At 45.3% G+C, this 16977-nt stretch overlaps 1 protein-coding gene across 5 annotated transcripts in view; it reads left to right on the top strand.

Annotated features, from left to right (window-relative positions):
• The window catches only part of CCDC148 (coiled-coil domain containing 148), a 56227-nt gene extending 39351 nt beyond the window's left edge, over positions 1–16876 (top strand). For 4 of the 5 annotated variants that reach the window (XM_051810168.1, XM_051810170.1, XM_051810167.1 and 1 more), the window contains 5 exons: positions 5151–5291; positions 8144–8262; positions 11086–11203; positions 13324–13464; positions 14190–16876. In XM_051810168.1, coding sequence (XP_051666128.1) covers positions 5151–5291; positions 8144–8262; positions 11086–11203; positions 13324–13464; positions 14190–14336 — 666 coding nt within the window. In that variant the 3' untranslated portion in view covers positions 14337–16876. The remainder of the gene's footprint in view (positions 1–5150; positions 5292–8143; positions 8263–11085; positions 11204–13323; positions 13465–14189) is intronic. The other variant, XM_051810169.1, reaches the window with a different exon arrangement.
• The last annotated feature ends 101 nt before the right edge of the window (positions 16877–16977 follow it).

Raw genomic sequence — 16977 nt, 5'->3', positions numbered from 1 at the left:
CAGTCTGTGCTCCCAGATTGCTGCTGCAGTCAAGCTGAATTGTTGTTCCGGAGGTTTTTTTGTTCTCCAGACCCTCTGGAGATAAAAGCTTGCTGAATGCAGTGAGCTTTCTTGGCAAGCTTCAATTGTAGGAATGCTGGCAATTCAGCATCAGGTGGTCACTTTTGAACAGTACAGTGATGAAAGCACGGAGGTGCTGAGGAGATTCCTCAGGAATGGAGGTGCTGAGGAGGTTCCTCAGGAATGGAGGTGCCGAGGAGGTTCCTCAGGAATGGAGGTGCCGAGGAGGTTCCTCAGGAATGGAGGTGCCGAGGAGGTTCCTCAGGAATGGAGGTGCTGAGGAGGTTCCTCAGGAATGGAGGTGCCGAGGAGGTTCCTCAGGAATGGAGGTGCTGAGGAGGTTCCTCAGGAATGGAGGTGCTGAGGAGATTCCTCAGGAATGGAGGTGCTGAGGAGATTCCTCAGGAATGGAGGTGCTGAGGAGATTGCTCAGGAATGGAGGTGCTGAGGAGGTTCCTCAGGAATGGAGGTGCTGAGGAGATTGCTCAGGAATGGAGGTGCTGAGGAGGTTCCTCAGGAATGGAGGTGCTGAGGAGATTGCTCAGGAATGGAGGTGCTGAGGAGGTTCCTCAGGAATGGAGGTGCTGAGGAGATTCCTCAGGAATGGAGGTGCTGAGGAGATTGCTCAGGAATGGAGGTGCTGAGGAGGTTCCTCAGGAATGGAGGTGCTGAGGAGATTGCTCAGGAATGGAGGTGCTGAGGAGATTGCTCAGGAATGGAGGTGCTGAGGAGGTTGCTCAGGAATGGAGGTGCTGAGGAGGTTCCTCAGGAATGGAGGTGCTGAGGAGGTTCCTCAGGAATGGAGGTGCTGAGGAGATTCCTCAGGAATGGAGGTGCTGAGGAGATTCCTCAGGAATGGAGGTGCTGAGGAGATTGCTCAGGAATGGAGGTGCTGAGGAGGTTCCTCAGGAATGGAGGTGCTGAGGAGGTTCCTCAGGAATGGAGGTGCCGAGGAGGTTCCTCAGGAATGGAGGTGCTGAGGAGGTTCCTCAGGAATGGAGGTGCTGAGGAGATTCCTCAGGAATGGAGGTGCTGAGGAGATTCCTCAGGAATGGAGGTGCTGAGGAGATTGCTCAGGAATGGAGGTGCTGAGGAGGTTCCTCAGGAATGGAGGTGCTGAGGAGATTGCTCAGGAATGGAGGTGCTGAGGAGGTTCCTCAGGAATGGAGGTGCTGAGGAGATTGCTCAGGAATGGAGGTGCTGAGGAGGTTCCTCAGGAATGGAGGTGCTGAGGAGATTGCTCAGGAATGGAGGTGCTGAGGAGATTGCTCAGGAATGGAGGTGCTGAGGAGGTTCCTCAGGAATGGAGGTGCTGAGGAGATTGCTCAGGAATGGAGGTGCTGAGGAGATTGCTCAGGAATGGAGGTGCTGAGGAGGTTGCTCAGGAATGGAGGTGCTGAGGAGGTTCCTCAGGAATGGAGGTGCTGAGGAGGTTCCTCAGGAATGGAGGTGCTGAGGAGGTTCCTCAGGAATGGAGGTGCTGAGGAGGTTCCTCAGGAATGGAGGTGCTGAGGAGGTTCCTCAGCTATTCCACTCCCTTCCCTGCTGGCCCCGGGCACTGTGGGCTGGGACATGACCAGCTCTCCCCTGCCACTGTGGGACTGCTCTGTGCCACTGAGGTGCAGCTGAGGGTTGGCCACTCTGTCCTTTGTCCCCAGCAGTTCAGATAGTCCAGCTCCTAATTTGTGACCCTGTGACTGCACGGACAGGGACCGCTTTGGGCACCTCTCCTGTGGACGGGGCTCCCCAGAGATGTTCCCCTGCACAGGCCACAAAGTGAGCTGGGGCTGTGGCACTACAGCTGCTCTCTGGCACGGAGGCCTTTAATGTTCGAGTGTGCTTTAATAAGTGAAATATACTGGCATTTGAATCAGCTGGTTAATGTCTAATTTTTGTTATTTCTTACACTTCGGTGTAGCTCAGCTTTAGGAACATTTTATTCAATATGACTTTAACTCTTCATGTGGGAAAAACCATGGCATAAGGCCAACCTACTGAATCCCATTTTATACCTATTTTGTAAATGCTGCTTTTCTGGTTTTTACCAACTTTTCCCTTTTTTTCCCCCTCTTTTTTCCTCTTTTTTTTTTTTTTTTTTTTTTTGTGTAATTATGAATTATTTTTAAAGGAGGTGAATTGTCTTCGTCTTAATGAAAAGACATGGATTAGATAAACATGGGGGAGGGGACAGGGGTAATCTAAACTAACTTCATGTGCTGCCTACAGAAAATAATAACACTGGGTATGGTGAGCAAATATGATATAGTTACATTCTCCTTTGGTATTCTCATTACCCATTTTCCTGATTGGCAGTGGGCTCATACATTCAAAAACCGAACTAGATAAGGGCAGAAAGCAGATTCTTTCTGCTTTCTTGTGTGTTAGTGATTTAGGGCAGAACAGGGAGTGTTGTAGGTGTGGAGATACACCCTGAGTTACTGGCTTATCTGTTCTGTCTGGGGAACCCCATTGGATGATTAGTGCTTTGTAAGCTGAGGGAAGTTCTGGATTTGATGCTTGGTTATGCTCATTTGTTTGTATGAAACCTGTCAAAAATCTAGATTGTGCCTCAATATTGATTTCTGACTTGAATCAAAAGGCTGTAATGGAAGAGCTATGTGGAAACAACCGGGGAAGGTGATCACGGCCTGGCACCAGACTGGGGTGTAACATTGCCAAGCAAACCACTGCTAATCAGAATGAATTAACAAGGAGGCTTGAGATGATTTCAGACTGAACTAGTACCTATATCTGCTCACTGCTTCACTGGGGTTTGATTCCTTCAGTCAGTTGTTGTCCCAGACTCTGCTGGGCTCACTCTGTTCTCCACATCCATTTCCAGGCAGTGGTTCCCCTGCAGTGTCAGGGAGCTGGAGCTTTCCTTGAGACCAATTTAATGGCCTCAACGAGGCCAACGATTGCAGTGCTAATGACTGCAAACAAACAGTCAAAAAAATCCCTGGTTAATAGGTAAATTAATATCCAGAGAAGACCAATAAAGGATCAGAAGAGTTCTCAGACGTGGAGAGAACTGAAGCTGCATCATGTACTGAGCCCAGTGGCATTGATCCCAGTATTGGAGCGTGTTTGAAAGGAGCGTGAAGCAGGATGTAGGAAAATCCAAGCTTACAAAAAGCAATTTTTTTGTTACATAATCTGATTGTTACCGCATTTCTGTTCAGAAAATCTCAGTGGTGTTATTACAGACGTTTAAAGCTCCTTCGAATGCTTCTGCAGTTTATCCCAGCTCCAATCTGAGTATGCTTTTAGCAGATTTCATTCAGTGTTTGCTTGTTGTTAGATTGTAAAGCTTCCTGAATATGGTTTTGCTTTGATCTGTTTCAAAAGCCAGGTAGAAAGGATTGCATGTTCTTGTAACTCATTTTTAAAGCGTTCCCTTTTGACTTCATTTGTGTGGCAAGTGAAGGGTAACTGAAACAATTTAGCATTTTATTTTAGATTCTTAAAGTGCTAAACTGCATGAGCAGGCTGCTGGCAAAATTGCTACATGAAGATTTGGATTTAAACAGCTGTTGTGCTACAAGTTTCAAGTGTGAGGGAGGTTTAATTCGGGTGTTGCAGCTGAGGCTGGAGGGACCTCTCCAGTCCCCCGGGGACCACCCCCTGCCCAGGCAGGGTCAGATACAGCTGGTGACCCAGGATCCCACCGAATCCAGGTTTAAACCTCTGCAGGGGGTGGAGGCTCCATAACCTCCCTGGCCAGAATGTTCTAGTGTCCATCCACCCTCTCAGGAGGGAAGTGATGGATGTCATGGAATTTCAGGAGTTTCAGTCTCTGCCTGTTGTTTCCCGTCCTGTCACTGGGCACATCTGGCTCCATCCTCTGCATGCTCTTCATTTATGGGTTGTTTTCTTACTATTACTTTGCTTGCACTCCATGAGAAGTCACATCATTGATCAGCCTATTGCAAAGAGCAAAGTACACTTGGTATTTTAGCAAGAAGTGGGGCAAGCACGGCATCACTCAGATGTAACTCACTGAGAACCTTGGACCATGGGGAGCTCTGGATTTCTGAACAGAACATCTTTCATAAGCACAAAACAGAAGAATTAATAGTCTGTGCACACAACCAGTGGAATGCAGTAAAGGTAGAAAAAATTGTAAGCATTTTAATATCTTAGCATTAAAGTGCTCACTGTAGTGTAGAAAACCAGCTGAAAAATGGCTCCAATGCTTGTTCCTTAGAGGAATGCAGAGTTCCGTTAGCACTTGACAAATCCATTACAAAAAGAGCTGGCAAGCCAACAAAAAGGAGACATCATTAATCCTGTTGAAACCAGTGTGAAACAGATGAGCACACAAATGCTCCTGACAGCACCGAGGAAATCGGGACCCTCACTGGCTGGAGATGAGTCACTGCCCGTGGCACGGGGATGGGGTGTCTTTAGCTAACAGTCTGTCAGGGTCATGTCAAGAGTGGATTTTTGGCAGGTTGAGCTGGGTGGTCCATCCTGTCTCCAGGATGTTTTGTTAAGAAGCAGGGCAGGCTCTGCAATGAGGGGTGTGGGGGAGCTGGGCCCTGGCCTGCTCTGCCACGGCTGCTGCCTCTCTTCCCACAGAGGAGGGGGATGTTGTGTGTGCAGGACCCCCCAGGATGGTCACAAGCCCTGGGAGGGGGCAGGGGTGCCAGGCTGGCTTCCCCTGTGAGAGCTGGCAGAATTGAAGGCCCTGTCCTGGGGGGAGTGCGGAGCTGTCACAGCAGTGCCGGCACTGGGGGCTCAGAGCGCACTCTGCTCGGGCCCTTCACAGGTTCATTAAGGAACATACATGCCATTGAAAGCCTAAGTGCTCAAGGGGAATTCGAGATCTGAATTACTGAGATGGTTTTAACAATTTTACCTATAATCTCTTCCTGTGTGATTTTATTGCATCTTATGCCAGTCAGTAGCAAACTGCACATGAACATGTGGAGAGGTGGTGCTTGCTAAGTGATTGTGTTGCTGATAAGATTATAAATCTTACTTTGTAAATGGACTACATGGGTTTCCTTCCCAGTCTCAGCTTGGCAGGATCACAGTCACAGAGCTACAGTCTGCTACAAGACTGTCTCCTCAACCGTTTCTTCCAGGTTCTGCAGTGGAAAGCACAGCAGGAAGAAGCTGCTAAACTAGAAGCTGCTGTAGCTGCCAGAAGAAAAGAAAAGGAAGATGAGAAAAAAAGGCTACAGAGAGAACAGGAAACCAGTTGTAGAGCTCAGGAGAAAGAGAAAGTATGAGAAACTTTTATACATTTTTGCATATGTTGATGTGTACAATTGCTCCTGTAATCTTTAACTGAATTCATACCACTTGTGTTAAGTATTGATATAGAGAAGGGCAAATGGTCACTTGGGTCTTGCTCCAGTCCATTTTAGCTCTAAAGCTGCCTGCTCTGACATACCAGTTGTGTTACTTCATTGCCTGTCTTTAAAAAAAAGCCTGTCCAAGTCAGTGTGTGACTGTGGCCATGTCACAAACCAGCACAGGGGCATGGCTGGGTCTGACTGCACAGATTTGTGCCTTTGAGCAGTGTGGCAGCCTCGGGAAGCTCCCAGTGCTGCAGCTGAGTGCTGCAATGCAGCAGAGGAGCCCGACAGCTCACAGCCTGCAGGACAGCAGGGTGGGGGACCAGCACGTCTCCAAGGGACAGTATTCCCAGTACTTGTGTGCTCGCCCCTTGGGAAATGGCTTGGATGCAACTTAACAGCAAATCCAAAATCTGCTGTAGTGAATGTAATGCTCCAGCAAACCAAGCTGTGTCACACGTGTTTGTGTTGGCCTTTTTATTTAAATGATGTGGCAAAAATCCTGGAGGTTGTTTCATTAGGATTTTACCTCTGAGTACAGAGATACAGAGAGGGACATTTAGTGAGGGTTTGCTGCTTAGGTCATGAGTAGCTTTGCTGCTGCTTTACTTTTTGTTCCAGCTTGTTCTGTGTATTTGCCTTTACACACACAGTGTTTGTAGTGGCAGGTGGCTCTGAAACCACAGGGAAGGAAGAGGTTTGGGCAGGCAGTGCTGACACAACCACTAGCAACATTCATTTTATCTGTAAATATTCTGGTTGTGCAAACTTTTCTCTTCTTGTGTGTGATATCGATATAGAACCATCCTCTGCCTATGCACAGATGGAATAGCAACTGTTTGGGGTCAGCAGTCGTGTTTCACTGGAGTATTTTCCATCTTAGATCCTTAAAAGGGCTGCTAACCTTATACTGCAGCTGCTTTTCTGGGGAATGTTCCGGGGCAGCAAGAAGAATATTTAAAATACATGTGAGCAGTGTAAAAGAAATGACCACCCTCTACCTGGTTTGTGACCCAGGCAAGGTATGTCAAGCAACTCCAAACACAGGAAAGGGTAACATGCCATTAACTCTAAATGCCAATGCTACAGTTGCTCTGTTGGACTGCAGATCAGAATTTTTCCTGTATATTTAAACATGGAATTTCAAAAATATCCATTGATCCCTAATTAGAGTTTATGAGAAAGCCTTCAGGCAATGAGGAATACAAAAAGGGAGTAATTGCAAAAGTGAGAGTTTTATTTCATAAATAGAAGTATTTGAAACAATATTAAATAAAAGCACTCTAAGAAATATGGTTCTAGGTCAGGTTGCTTCCTGACCTTCCTATGTCAAAAATGGCCTGTCTAAAGAAATGATTGGCTTACAGGTCGGGAATTCTGAAATATAAGCACTGTTTGGAAGACCTGTTTTATTCTGAACCACAGTAGTGAAGGGTTTTTCTGCACTAAGTCCATCATTCTGTGCAAGGTGCTGCACATGGGTCAGGGCAGTTCCAGGCACAGATGCAGGCTGGGTGGAGAATGGATGTGGAGCAGCCCTGAGGACAATGGACATGACCCAGAAACCACCCCCGTGCCCTGGGCTGATCCCACAGCGTGGGCAGCAGGGAGGGGGGGATCCTGCCCCTCTGCCCCCTCAGGTGAGACCCCCCTGCAGAGCTGCTCCAGCCCTGGGAACAACAGCACAAGGACGTGGAGCTGCTGGAGAGAGTCCAGAGGAGGCCACGGAGATGCTCCAGGGCTGGAGCCCCTCTGCTCTGGAGCCAGGCTGGGAGAGCTGGGGGGGTTTCCCTGGAGAAGGGAAGGCTCCAGGGAGAGCTGAGAGCCCCTGGCAGGGCCTAAAGGGGCTCCAGGAGAGCTGGAGAGGGACTGGGGACAAGGGATGGAGGGACAGGACACAGGGAATGGCTTCCCGCTGCCAGCGGGCAAGATGAGATGGGATGCCAGGAAGATACTAAATATTCTGTGATTATATGATATTGGCAGTGCTGGGTTAATGGTTTGATTCAATGATCTTAAAGATCTTTTCCAATGTGAATGATTTTGTGATTTGCAAAGTATGTCATGGCAAGACAGGAATTACAAGCTTGCTACAAATTCTACCAGTTGTCTTTGAAGAATTGCCATGGTTTTAAGAACAGGATCCTGTAGAATTTGTTAAAATTAAAAATTTAGCATTTCACTTTGGCAATATCTACTTTAAGCCCCTGTTTCTCCTTTTGCATCCAAGCCCCCTCATCCTTTCAGATAAGCTTCCCTGCTCAGGTTTCAGAGTCTTCCTTGAGGTCTTTCTTTCCCACTCAGCTTTGGAAAAGCTCCAGACTTACGTGAGGAACACTCAAGTGCTGCCTCCTGTTCCTCAGTGGATCTCCACCTCAGCACAGTGAGCTGGGCTGGCCTGAGCCAGCCCTTTGGGCCAACCCAGGATGCTCTAACTCAAGGAACATTCACTCGTGTGAGCAGCACAGTTGAGGGTTTTGATGGCAGAGTAGGAAGGCAGGGAGCAATTGGAAGTGGTAGTCTTCAGATTGTGGTGGAAAAATGTGTGCAAATTAGTGTCCACAGTCTAATTTTACTACTTTTGTTGTGGGGACTGCACACCCTCTTGCTCTCATAGTAAATCTTCTGTTAACTTGTAGTGCTCTCAAATAGAAATTTTATTCTAAAAGAATCAAAATTGGAGTTTCTGACTTAATGCCTTTCTTGGTTTCTTTATTGTCACTGCCTTGGCTTGGGAACGAGTGTTGATTTGTTTGCTGTATTTGCTCAAACTCTAGCTGAAAAAATACTGGGCTGAGAAACAGCTCAAGTGGCAAGAACAGGAGGAGAGAGATCTACGACGTCTGGAGGAATTGAGAAAATTAATGGCTGAACAAGCGGCTAAAGACAGAGAAAGGTAAAAGAAATTAAATGTGAATACCTATGGTATTAATAGGAGCTTCTTATAATCCAATTTGTTTTGATCCTCCAGCTTTCTAAACTAGAATAAACTGAGATAAGTAACTTTTTTCTTCCTGTTTGGCAATTACCCCAATCTATACACTAAGGTCGCATCATGATTGTATCCTGGATGCAATTTATTTGGTATTTCAAACTAATTAATATCCATCAAAGATTTTACACCTTTGTAAGCATTAAACTTGGAATCATGACAGGGTGCACACATTAAACCCAACTCCCCTGGTGATTTTTTTAACTGTAGCTGAGTAATGAGACTACCTACTTTCCCACTTTGCAAAATGATTTATAATCAGATTTGGTTTGTTTGAGGGGCAAGTGAAAGGAGCTCATTCAGCACTTAACAGCCTCAAAGATATTAATTATTATCTTAGAGAGTCCTGAACTGCTCATCTAGTTGTAGATGCTCTTTACCTGTTTAATGGGATTTTGGACTTGAGCCTGCTCACACTTGAATTGCCAAGTCTTTGTTGCACAATGTGGCCTTTAATGGCCTGTTGAAGAAATGCTGGATTTCACAGGGGAATTCCTCTGCCAGAGGAACACAACCCCAGAAAGTAGACTGGTTATAACTGCCCCCAAAGCACAGCCTGTCTCTTTTACATGGAGGTAACCACCAAGTTGTGGGGACCAGAAATGCAATTAAAATGGGATTCGAGTACCATTGGCATTTGAATATTAAACTTGGTCTTAAGCATTCTGTGGGAAACAGTGCTTCAGTCTTATTTTGCTAGGACACCTGGCTGACAGCTAAATTTAAATGTTTGTATCCTTATGCTACAAATATATCTCTGCCTTTCCTTAAACATACCTGCAGTGATTTTAGCTCGTGGGAAAAGAAACACGTGTTTGAATTACAGAATTTTCAGCAGAACTGATCAGGGAAAAGTGATTTTTCTTTAAACCTGTGTATTTCACTCTGCCATAGTGCTGGGAATGTTCTTTCTTGTGCTAATAAATGTTGCAGAATAAGATACAAGGAAATGGCACAGTTCTTTGAGGAATGCAGAGGGGAAATAATCACCCCTTCAGGCTATTGTGAATCAGAAGCCAGTAAATACTCAGCATTATGTTGCCCAGAACTGATCTACTGTACCAAATAAAGCACTTGATTGTGCAGACCTCAGGTACACATGTGGCATGGTGGTGTCCTGGTGCAGCAGAGTTTCAGTCTCAGTTCAGATGGTCTCAGGCTAACACGACCCTCCCCAGGAGCAGCAATCACTACATCGTGGTACCAAGCCCTGCTCTGCCCTGCTCTGCCCCACTCTGCCTGGCTGGGGTTTGCCAATCAGTTGGGATCACTTGGACCACTTCAAACTGGGTATGGAAAGGCAACAGAATGTCTCAGTTTAGCATTGCTTTACATTCCTGTGTGCAGGAAAACTGCTGCAGACCAGACAGAGTGTGTGGGTTAGGCCTGGCCAGGTGCCCCCCAGTCTTCTCTCTTGGCCATGCACAGAAACTTCCAGAGTACTGAATTTTGTGTTTGGTAGCTCTGGAGTGTTTTAGAAGATGCATCACAGTAGTCAGCTCAAGCAGAATGAGAGGGTTTCAGTATAATGTAATTTTTGTCATTTTTCAGAGAAATATTAGTATCTGCTTTTTATTAAATTTTTCTCCATGTAAAAAGCAGATTAGGCTTTTCCCTCTGGGACAGAATGACCCCTGAGGGCTACTGCTGCAGCATTCCTCTGCCTGGCCTCCTGCAGTGGCTACAGTGAGAAACTGGAAGCCTCTCTGGGGCACCCTCAGGCAGCTTCCTGCCACCCTCTTGGGACAAATTTGTTTGTCCTGCTAATTGTGATTGGATTATTGGCACAGAGGTCTTTGCTAGCCACCAACAGAACTGAAGGTGTAGTTCTGATTTTTGCAGCTTATGGCACAAGTTATAAGTGTGCCATATAAGTATAGTAAGCTCCTTTGAGTTTACTAAAATTTGGAGAGTAAGAAAATAACAATACATGTTTTAGTGTAGTTGAAGCAGCTCATTCATCTCAATTTCTCTAGAGGCGAGTTTGAATTTGAAGGGCAAAAGAAGGATAACTCTCCAAATGCAAAGCATGGCATTGGCAACTCCTGTATAAGGACTAAAAGTGAGGTACCAACAAATACCTCCAGCTCCATAAGGAACAGAGTCTGGCAGTGGCCTGAGGGTCATCAGGGAATGTGTCTGTGCTGGTGCTGTAGGGCATATTGCCCCTACTGTGAAAGGGGGAGCAGGACAGTGGTAAAGTTCTGGAGTTACTGGTGTGAACCTCCACCTTTTTCCTTTGGAAGAAGGGTGCAGTTCTCAAGTTTTCTTGCTCCTTCCAGTAACAAGATTGGGAGTGAGATGTTGCTTTTAATGGAAAGAGTTATAGGAAAGATTTCTTCTGCCATACACAGATGTGAGAGAACATTTCTTCTTGGCAAAGAAAATGGGGGAGAAAAAAAGAGTACCAGGACTATATAAAGCACACTAGAGAAAATCTGCAGTCTAGACATCTGAAAGGTTAGCCAAGTTGTTCAAAAAAACAACCAACCAACTAAAACCCACTCAAAAGCAAATCAAAAAATATAACTGCCTAAACCCCTCTTCCCCCAAAAACCCAAACAAAAAACTCCGAAAAAGAGAATGCATTCAAATGAAAATCGTTCTGCACTGAGGTGTTCTGCACATCAGGTGGATGTAGAAAACGTCAGGGTGGTTTTCAACACAAACACCACCAGAGAAATTTCAAGCTGGCCTTGCCCAGCGTTTCCCTCTGTGTGCTGGCAGGGTGCAATTCCGACGGGGGCTGCTGGAGAAGCGGCTGCTGGAGAGAAAGGAGCAGGTCCTGCTCCAGGCCCGGGAAGAGGAGGAGAGAGAGAAGCGCCTGGAAATGCTCCGGCAGCAGGTGGGTCGGCCCGGGCTGCAGTGATCTCACACACAGGGGTACAAACACTGCCAGAGCACTGAGAGGTAAAAGGAACGGTCTTTCCAAAGCAAATAAATGAACGAGTTAAAATGCACTCCTGGTCTGACTAACAGTAATTCTGTTGTGTTATAAATCCTGCGTGCTCTGTGGCTCTGACAACAGGTACATTATGACATTAAATTGCACTGTAGAAGCTTTTGGTATCTAAAAGGAGAAAGAGAGGGGTTTTTCTAGGTTGGATGTCATTTCTCTTCCTTGATTTTTATTTTTTTTATTTTAATAATCTTAAGTCTTCCCTGAGTCTTAGGCGAGGTTTAGAAGTAATTTTGATTGTTTTTAAAGTCTGGAAGCTTACACTTCTTGGATGACTTTTCTTCAGAGATATTTAACTCTGTGAAACTTTTGCACATTATTTCTTAAGGGACATTCCAGAAAATGCATGCTAATGCTTGCTAATGTCATAGTAAATGTAGTGCTGGTAAATGTAGTAAATGTAGTTGTTTTTTTCTGCTGCTGACTTTTGAAGGAGTAATTTTACTTCCATTTACATTTTTCTATCTAATCTCCTTGTTTTTTCCTCAGAAGATTAGTAGGAAAAAGCTAGAGTTCACATTCTGTACACTATAGGAGCCAAAGGAAAATAGGGAGGGGGAAAAGGTGCTCTTCAAACCCCTTGTTTCATTTGTGATAATTTAAACACCATTGAAGCAGCAGCTTTTTCCCCAGGACTACCCCTGGTTAAAAATCTGATGTTGGTGCAACCTTGACCTCCCCCTCAGTGGACCATCCCAGTGCATCCTGTGAAACCCTTCCTTAATCCCTCAGGGGGTGTTGGTGGCCTCACAAGTGCTTTCACTTCGTAGTAGGGTGTGCAAAGTCAGGAGGAAAATAAAATATCACAGAGGCCAAATACTCTGAGCCACCTTCTGTGGAGAGCTGAGCAGAATGAGAATAGACAAACCTCAGGGATCCTTGGTATCCTTTTGGTAGTTTTTTAAACTGTTGAACTTGAGCACATTTCCACTCAGTATTGCTTTATTTTTAAAAATCTGATTCAATTACATATTTTGCAGTGTTATTTTAGGTTATCAAAGCATTTTTAATAATAACTCTCTTGCATCTTTTCCAAGTTCCTGGTTGAGTTTTATTATCATTTGCATCAGGTTTTACATGAGGCTGGTTGGGAGTCATGATCTGTTGAGCTCTGCCCACTGACTCAATTCTCTTGCCAGAGTAGAAAACACTTCTAGAACAGCCTTTGCCCAGAATGGGGAAGTTCCCACTTTGTTACACTTTTCTAACCAACATTTATTCTCTGTTTCACACTAATGAAATGAATTCATAAAGTATGTGCCTTTTTTGTATGTGGGGGAAAAAGGTTTTTTAGTAAAGTCATCCAGCCAGCCTGTAGATTTTGGCAGGCTGTAAATACAAAGATGACATTTCATTAAAGAGATGGGCAAAAAAATTATCGTACAAAATTTAAGCTGTTTTTTCCTGATTTTAGTAATTCAGATAGGGTTCTGACTTTAATTATTTTGCTCATGCATCTTTCTGTATTTTTCCAAAGTAGTATTAGCCTGTATCTAAATGTTTTAACACAAAGAAAGTAAGCAATGAAAGAAGATTGATTCTGGCACAATACAGTGTCTGAGAGTCTTTGATACCGATCTAGCTCCAGGAAATTACACAGTTAAAGCAGATGCACTTCACAAAAAAACCAGAGTTATGTTATTTGGGGCATATCACTCAATGTTGTTGCCCATGACTCTGTAATAATTGGGAACTACCAACCTGAAAGTTTGGACTTCCTGGAATTGTGGGAATTGCAGAATTGTGGGTATTGCAGAATTGTGAGGTTCTGGGTCTTTGTGGTGACTGTCTTGGGACGCTGGAGCTCATGTCAGGCTCTGCTGAAGAGCCCAGGGTGCTGTTGCTTCTCTCTCATGTCCTTGCTGGGCCCAGGCTGGGGCCCTACACACTGTTACAGTGCAAAGGCAGTGAATGATCATGTTCTCAAAGGGTGTGTTACTGATAAAAGCCTGTTCTCACCTTGGCTCTACACAGAGTGAATGTTATTTTCACGTCCTGTGTTTCAGGTTGCTGTTGTTGCAAAATCAGACCCAGCCAGAGCAGTGGCTGATACGGTGGCATCGAGGGCCCGGATGGGCATCGGAGCCAACCAGGAGTTTGAGCTGCAGCAGCCTCTGTTCAGGCTGCACACGTACAGTGAGGAGCAGGTAAGTGGCTGTGATCCTGTGTGAGCTATTGTGGGCACAGATGTCTTAACAGTGTATCCTGAATAGCAACACAGGCAGTGGAATACAGACTATGATGTGGGTAAGATAAAAACATCAGGAGTGACAGGTGGGGCAATGTCTCCAGAAAGAGGCTTACAAATTTTGTCAACTAACCTTCTGACAAATTTCAGAAGTAATTTCCCTGGGATTAATTGTCATTCTGACAAATGGAAGTGGCACTGACATGTAAGCACAAGGCAACAGTGTGAGAAAAGTCATAAAGGTGTTTGAAGCACTTGGATTCCATAGGAACAACCAGGAAGGGACTGGATTGTGTGCTCCACTCAGGGCTGTGTGCACAGGGAACATAAGGAAAGGCAGCAGCTCCTCAGGGAGCAGCTGGATTAAAAGTCACTTGGTTCCTCACCTACACTCTCAGTTTTGCTGAGGAAAGGCAACCAGGGCTCGTTGGTTTGTGATCATATTGTGTGATTGTGATTATGAATATTCAAAAGGATAATATTAGGATATGGACAGTGAGATAAGGCTTGCTCACTGTAAAGCTTCTCTGTTTTGAAGGTTTTATTTTATGACCGTAATTTTCTGACTGTCTTTTGAAAGCTTTTCAAACATATACATCCACAGATACCCTGTAAGATGCACCGGCTGTATGGGGAAGGTGGTGCTTGGTTTCTGTTGATCATTGCTGTGGTTTATTTTACCAGGTCATTTCTGACCCCAGACTCCGTGTCGAGCTCGCTCTCCGAGAAGCTGGACTGCATAAAACACTTTATGCAAGAGAGATTTTGCCAAAAATTCCTCCACCAAAGCTTCCAAGAAGAGACATGGAATCTACAGCTTTTGAAGTGTAGACCACCTCTTGTCTCAGGAGCAGAGGAGCTTCAGGGGTGCAGACCTTTAATAAATTCCCTTTGGTTGTGTCATAGAACTGCTCAGTTCCCTGTGTGTGCAGCCATTCAAACCCTGCTGAGCCTTTCTCCCAGTGCCTGCTGCAGGTTTGGGGAGCTGGGGGTGGCCTGATGCACTGTCAGTGTCCATGTCCCTTTTAATTGGGAGCTGGGACACCCGTACATGAGGACTCCTACACACAGCACAGGCCAATCTGATGTGCAGCACCTGGAGCAGGAACTCATGGGTTTCAATTGGCAGCAGAAATCCAAAATAGCTTTGCACTGCAGTTACTTTAGATTATATTACATTACATGAATAAATCCCACAGTTTTCATTCCAAGTTTCTTGAGAATTTGATCTTTTAATTATAAAATCTTCATTACCATGCATGTTTCTAATATTCTTTGATTATTATAAGAAGAAACTTAAACCTTTGTCTATATTTAGAAGCCAATTTGCTGCATCATATTTACTGCAAGCTAGTCATGCAATTTCATATTGCAGATTAGTCTTTCAGTATAAATTATAAATTAGAATTAGAACTGGGATCTTTATTTTGGAGCTGACATTACTGAATATGATTCTATTAACTGAAAGGGAAATTGATGTTATTTCCTTTTGTAATTGATTATGTTTTCAAGCCTTACATAAAGATAGCATAAAATGATTGTAAACAAGTTACAAATTAGCACTTTGACCAGAAATTTCTAAGGATGATGAATATCAGAAAGGTCTGAACATCCCCACTTGTGTCTCTGGGCAGTTATGGGAACTTCATTAATGTGGTGCTGTAATGCCTTACAGGTGTCAGTGTGTCACATCTGAGTTCTGCAGAGACAGGTGTGTCCAGTTTTCACCCCTCAGACTGAGAACTCCGCTGGCAAAGCCCTCCCAGCCTGAGCGCGGCCCCGGCCCCGAGCAGGGCACTCAGGGCACAGCGTTGGGACCTGCTGGAGACCCCGAGGTGGGTGCCAGAGGGGGGCAGCTGGTGTGACAGACCCCCACGAGTGAGCACAGGGCTGGGCCAGGAGCAGCATCACCCCGGGATGGCAGCTGAGGTATTCAGTGGGGAAATGCTGCAGAGCCTGCCCTGAGCCGTGGGAGCTACGTTGTCTGGGCTCAGCTTCTGAGAGTTTGGGCTAAAATTACAACTCTGTGTATTTGTGCTTTTTATTTTGGTATCTCCTTTGGGCTAACTTGTTATTTTTGAAACACACTTGACCAGCCTCACAACTGGCTGGATGTTCCTGTGGGGAGACCAGCAGTGCTTTGCTGTGAGGAACAGACTGGCTGCAGGACAATTCCCAGAAAGGGATCATCCCAAACCTATGGCAGTTGATTATTTTTTTCCTTGCCTTTAAAAGCGGATCTAAAAGATAATTTCAGTGGTGCAAAACCTTTTGAGATCCAAGTCCAGTATTCCTTTTCCTTGAGAGGTTTTAAATTACTTTCACAAAGAGCTTGAAGGTACATTGCTGTTAGTATGGGAGTTTCTGAAGTAGACTTTGAACTTGGCAGAACTGAGTTGGAATAGTAGGTTGGATTGCATAGTAAGTGACTGGAGGAATGTGTTTCTATTCTGGGAAGACACTGGCTCCTGTCCTGGGATTTCTTCTCTGTCATATTAATGTTAGAGCCTAAAAACAGCCATCTTGGAATGGAAACCAGGAACCAGTCTCCTTTTCTTGTATAAAGTGGAATTTGCTTTTTCATGGCACCAGTTTTCACGATATCATAGAATCATCAGAGAATCCCAAAATGGTTTGGGTTGAAAGGGACGTTAAAGCCCATTCAGTTCCACCCACCCTTCCATGAGGCCGGGCTGATCCAAGCCCCATCCAGCCTGGCCTTGAACACTTTCTGTAAGTTATCCTGCAAGTTCCCTGTAAGTATCCTGTAAGTTACTGTTCCAAATTGATTTGGAAGCAAGCTTGTTAGTGAACCTTAAGAACTGAGAGTGATTTTGTGGGAATTCTTCAGGCTATAGGGGACCCTCTCCGAACAACCCCTCCACTCCACCCAGGTGCAGTTCAGTCTCTTCCAGCTTGTGGAGACACTTGCAGATGATTTGCTGGATGTAAAAGATGCAGTTATGTGAAATCAGGTCAAGGTTATGTCAGCACTATGTGCTCCTCATCCTACTACCTCACAAGGGTCTCTGTGCCCAAACCTGCCCAGCCTATGACAGGGGTCAAGCTGCTCCTGCTCAGCCAGAGACGGCCTCTCGTGCTTAAACTCTGGCACCTGCCAGTTTGTCACATCTTTAAATACTGTTGGAATGAAAGTCTGAACAGCCTCTGTAACAGCAGTAACAATAATGGTTACAAGTACTGATTAATTTTGGATGACATTTACTTAGGCTTTGGCTTTATGCCCAAAGCAAAGGGATCTCCTTCCTACAGGATCACCGTGGACAGGAGTGACCTTAACAGGACAGTCCTTTACGATGAGTGGAGCTGGGAGTGAGGAACCTGCAGCTCAGTAACACAGCCTTATTTTCTGGGCAAATTTTGGCTAGAGCTGCTGTCCTCGAGTGTGCATGTGTGTCAGAGCCATTCTAACCGTGTTGGAGGTTGGAGCTGTCCTTGGGTGTGCATGTGT

This window comes from Manacus candei, unplaced genomic scaffold (assembly GCF_025592945.1).
Source record: "Manacus candei isolate 608988 ecotype Guabito, Panama unplaced genomic scaffold, ASM2559294v1 h1tg000077l, whole genome shotgun sequence".
In the NCBI taxonomy this organism is placed as follows: Eukaryota; Metazoa; Chordata; class Aves; order Passeriformes; family Pipridae; genus Manacus; species Manacus candei.
The sequence above is the reverse complement of the archived record's forward strand: the minus strand, read 5'-3'. Positions and strand labels throughout refer to the sequence as shown.